A 4,944-nucleotide genomic window follows, 5' to 3' on the forward strand; every position below is an offset into this window, starting at 1 on the left:
TTCTCAGAATTCTGACTTTTTTCTCAGAATTTTTACTTTTTTCTCAGAATTCTGACTTTAATCTCAGAATTCTGACTTTAATCTCAGAATTTTGATTTTTTTTCTCAGAATTCTGACTTTAATCTCAGAATTCTGACTTTAATCTCAGAATTTTGACTTTTTTTCTCAGAATTTTGACTTTAATCTCAGAATTCTGACTTTAATCTCAAAATTTTGACTTTTTTTCTCAAAATTCTGACTTTTTTCTCAGAATTCTTACAATAAAAAAAAGTCCGAATTCTGAGATTAAAGTCAGAATTTCATACTAAACTGAAATGCAATTTTAAAATCAGTAAACTTTTTTTTTTTCCAGTGGCCCTAATCCTCTTCCATATAAAAGAACAATGTATTTGAGTATTTTATTTATTTACACTACGACTTGGAATTATGGGTAATGATGAACAGAGTGAACATATTACGTACGTACGTGATGTGCGTGCAGCGTGCAAGACGTCACATCACGTAGACTAAAACCAGAGCGTAGATTAAACCATAGCCGTTACGTACAATGTGTTAGCGACGATGGATACCAAAAGGAGGTACTTATGCCGATTCCAGAAAAGAAAAAGGAAGAGAGAGAGGATGACATTGCTGCTTCTATCAGTTCAGTGACTAAAGATTGTGACCGGGTTCCTGGATTGGTCTGTCCGGCATCTGCGTCGCACTTTGTCAGTAGTGTGTAAAGTGATAACGTTTAAAATACATGCTACGTCTGTTCTGCCGTCACCTACGTGTTTTCATGGATGTGGTGGTGCGTGTCACCAATGGTTCCATTCACGGTGCGCAGTCACTATTTTTTAGTGTGTGATCATAAACTACTGAGAATTTAATAATTTGATCTTCTAGGCTGATTTATGGAACAGTCGCCGTATCCTGAACATTTATCACTTGTTGTACTTCATATGGGGCCACCCAGATAGTGCTGATTAAGGGCCTGTTGTTGTGTCGTTATGCCGATGCTGCAGGAAAGTAAGAACTGCAGGTGATTACAGCAGAGTTCAAAGGGGAAACACATCAACACAAATGAAAAAAAACTGTAAAAAAACGTAAAAGGATTAGGACGGAAAATCAAGAAATGACAAACTAATTGAGAGAAATGAAACTACGGTGGGCAATGAGGGCCAAAAGAGGAGACATCTGACCATCCAGTCCTGACAGGGCGTCATATTCCTGCTGCTTCTTCTCCGCCTCCGGCTGCTTCCTCAGCTGGGACACCTGGGAGATGTAGTCCTCGCTGTAGTCCAGAGGGAAGTCCAGATCGGGGAACAAAGACGAGGAGGGGAGGCTGGCGGATACGGCGGCCCTGTGGCGGGGCAGAGACTGTGAGGAAGAGGAGGATGAAGGGGAGGAGGTGAGGTAGAGGGACATCAGGTCCTGGAGCAGCTGGCGGTCCCGCTCCAAAGACCGCTCCTTGTGGAAGGTCGGGTTATCATCCAGGGAGTTGAGGGAGCGCTCCTCCTGGTCCTGGTAGCCGAACTGACACAGACACAGAATGTCAGTCCCTCCTGTGGCCAGCAGGGGGCCCCCCACCATGGGTTCACGCTAGGCTAGCCGGCTCCTACCTTATGGTAGCTGTATGGCTCCAGCAGGGGAGTCTGCATGTGGACGGAGGACCGGGACGGATCCAGGACCATGTAGTCCAGGTACTGCTGCATCACCTCAGGGTCAGCTGGACCTTCAGGATCCTGGACCCTCTGAGCAGCAGGACCCATCAGCCTGAAGGACCTGAGAAACAAACAGCTGACCCACCTGGGATGTTTTCTACCAACAGCCGGGAGACGGGAACTTTCTTACTGTTTAGAGGATCCCTGTTCCGGTTTGGGAGCCGCGGTCGGAACGTGGCTCAGCTCGCGGCCGATGACGGCCTGCGTCAGATCGTCCTTCCACGTCAGACCTGAGGTTTCGCCACATCCCATGTTAAACGCCGCATCCGAAGCAGGAAAATGATCTGTTGCCGTGTGCGGATACTCACCCTGCACCATCAGGTCTTTGAGGACTTCCTGCAGCTTGTGCAGAACCGGCACGGAGACCCGGTACTGGACGGGCTCCTGGTGCGGAGCCCGGCACTGTCCGAACAAACCATCTAAACAGAAGGAAACCATCTGAGCATCTCTGGAAACATGAGGCCCATCCAATCAGGAGAACTAGAACCTCTTCACTGCCCTGTTATATTAGCAGCACAGCTCAGTACTTGAAAGTCCCATCCCCGAGGATGATGCAGCCACCGCCGTGCTTCACTGTTTTTGATGTACTGCGGTATTTTAAAGCCAAATTGGACTGATTTTTAGTTTGATGGACACAAACTAATCATCTTCCTCTTTAATCCTCTCTAACCTCTCGGTAAAATGTACCTTCAGGATCCAAAGAAACGTTAAGAAAAGCTTGAAAGAATTTTGGACTGATTAAACGAGGCTGTGGATTGTTTTCTCCATCAGCTGCCTGTTCGATGAAGGACACTGATACTGTAGCTATGGTTATGTTTTATACTCAGACACTGACTGCAGTTTATCCTCTCAGCAGGTTTTACACTTTACTGCTCGGTTGGCATGGTGCCGCAGCGATTACTGAGATCATTACTGCATCATAAGCTTCAGACATCTGGAAGGACAACTAGGCGCTTCTTCAATGCAGGCAGGAGGAAGTTTGTGGAACAGAAGAGCAGAGATGGTAGAGAAGGAAAAGCTGCTGCTGAAGGTGAGATCCTCCTCATCCTCAGAGTTTACAGCCCAGAAGCGGAGCGGCGTCAGAACAGCAGCTCGTTCACGCAGGCCGCGGTGAGTCATCCCCATCAAACACGTCGGGGAGACACACCGTCCTCAGGCTACTGATGTCACCGTTGTCACGGAGACGGCCAGGCCCAGCCACGATTGGTCTAAACGGAGGCCTTGTTTACGCTGCTCTCCCTCTGTCGCTTCGTCGCCTCCTCCCTGCTTCCATCTTTGTGCCACGGAGGCAAACTGGCACACATGCAGCACTGCAGCGTCTGATTCAGCACAAACTGACGGGTGATACTGGGAAACATACGGCGCTGGAACAAAATCTAAAACTAGACAAGAAATATTTTCTTAAAATAAATGTATTTTTTCTTGAATTGAGGAGGAAAAAGAGACATTTTGCCAATGGAACAATACAAGTTTATATATAAAAAAAAAAGAAATTGCATTGTCTTATGCAGTTTATCTAATTATCTTATTTTAAAAGAAAAATACTCCATTACTCCAATACTCTATTGGCAAACTATCTCATTTACCTACTTAAATTAAGGGGTAAATATGCTTAATTTAAGAGATTTGTACTGATTTCTAGATCGTTTTTCCAGAGTAGGTGTTAAAATACAATAAAACCTGCTTAAGTTCAGCTTAAAAACCTCATTTTAAGTATTAATCTGAACATAAAACAAGCAATGTCCTAATTTCACTTCTTACACTGCAAAAATGTAAGTCTAAATAAGTAATTTTTTCTTGAATTGAGGAGTTAAGTGAGACACTTTGCCAATGGAACAAGACAATATACATTTGAAAGAAGAAAAAACAATCGTATTGTCTTATTTGAAGTGCATAATATCTAATTATCTTAATTTAAGTGTAAAAATACTCATTCCATTGGCAAACTATCTTATTTACTTGCTCCAACTAAGGGTTGATACACTTAATTTAAGAAAGTTTTACTTAATTTCATATCCTTTTTGCAGTGTATGCGGGAAACGACAGCGGACATTATTAATTAAGCTGTTTTAAGATCTCATCTTTTAATTAAAAGCAATTTATCATGCTTACGTTCAGGTTAAAAGCAGAATATTTGTTAGTAACTGACCATTAAACAGTAACATCAGAGTGTGGATCTGATATTCTTTGCAGCCATTTTCATGTTCCGATGTTTTTAATGTCTTTACTATTTTGACTTATGTGTCCGATTATATTTACAGAGAAATAATCAATATCTGTGGTTATTTCAGAGCAGGCTGTAAAACTGAGTTTCATCTAATCTGTTTATATCCTGGAACTGAATCTGTTTTGCTGTGGAATATCTTCATAGTCTTTTCGTTTGTATATTAAATCGGATTTACATAAAGGTGGAAAACTCACCATCGGCGCAGAGCTGATCTCTGGGACACAACTTCTTCTCAAACAAACAACCTGCAGAAAGAAAAAAAGATTTTCAGATCTTAAATCAAACCAGAGAACTCTTTAAAGGTGATAAATAAAAAAAACCCTAAAACAATGAATTCTTAGTTTGAATGTTTTCAGGACCATTTAAAAACACGACATTTTGGTCAACTTCTGCAAGCGGATTTTAGTCGTTATTAGAGTCGGTCTAAATGGATCACAGATCGTTCAGCAGGTCTTTGCAGAGGAGGAAACAACCTTTACTTTGATTCAAAAAAAGTTTAAAAAACAATCCACTGGATTTTTGTTTCCAAGTTATAAGATGTTTCTCTTCCCATCCAGGAAGCTTTCTCAATTCAAAATGTCAGAAATATCTTTGAGTTTAAGGCTTTATAGAGTCGACCAAAAACAAAAAGCCTTGGCTCCAGCCTGCTCTGCAGACCTAGAACCAGAACTAAACATGGAGAAGCAGCATTTAGTTCCTATGCTCCAATTATCTGGAACAAACTTCCAGAAAACTGTAAAAGTGCGGAAAGCCTGAGTTCCTTTAAATCAAGACTAAAAACACATTTGTTTAGGATTGCCTTCGACTGTTCTAGTTAAACACTTAAACTAAAACATATTTCTTTAATCCAACTGTTTTTAATAAACTTTTTTGTTTCTGCATTTTTTATCTTATTTTATTTATTTTTTTTTTTTTTTTTTTTTTTTTTTTTTTTTTTTTCCTATTTGCTTTCATTCTGTTTTATCTTACTGTATTTTAATCATGTAAAGCACTCTGCATTGTCTTTGTACTGAA

The 4,944-nt window shown here is 41.2% G+C and overlaps 1 protein-coding gene across 1 annotated transcript in view; it reads right to left on the minus strand.

The window, feature by feature from the left end:
• Positions 1-4,944, minus strand: part of LOC107096832 (receptor-type tyrosine-protein phosphatase-like N) — a 28,930-nt gene that overhangs the window by 17,374 nt on the left and 6,612 nt on the right. The window contains exons 2-6 of the mRNA XM_015393701.1: positions 4,125-4,175; positions 2,012-2,122; positions 1,834-1,933; positions 1,602-1,764; positions 1,182-1,515 (exon numbers count right to left, since the gene is read on the minus strand). Of these exons, the coding sequence (XP_015249187.1) occupies positions 1,182-1,515; positions 1,602-1,764; positions 1,834-1,933; positions 2,012-2,122; positions 4,125-4,175 (759 nt within the window). The remainder of the gene's footprint in view (positions 1-1,181; positions 1,516-1,601; positions 1,765-1,833; positions 1,934-2,011; positions 2,123-4,124; positions 4,176-4,944) is intronic.

The sequence above is a fragment of the Cyprinodon variegatus genome, unplaced genomic scaffold (assembly GCF_000732505.1).
Source record: "Cyprinodon variegatus isolate N-32 unplaced genomic scaffold, C_variegatus-1.0 Scaffold653, whole genome shotgun sequence".
NCBI lineage: Eukaryota > Metazoa > Chordata > Actinopteri > Cyprinodontiformes > Cyprinodontidae > Cyprinodon > Cyprinodon variegatus.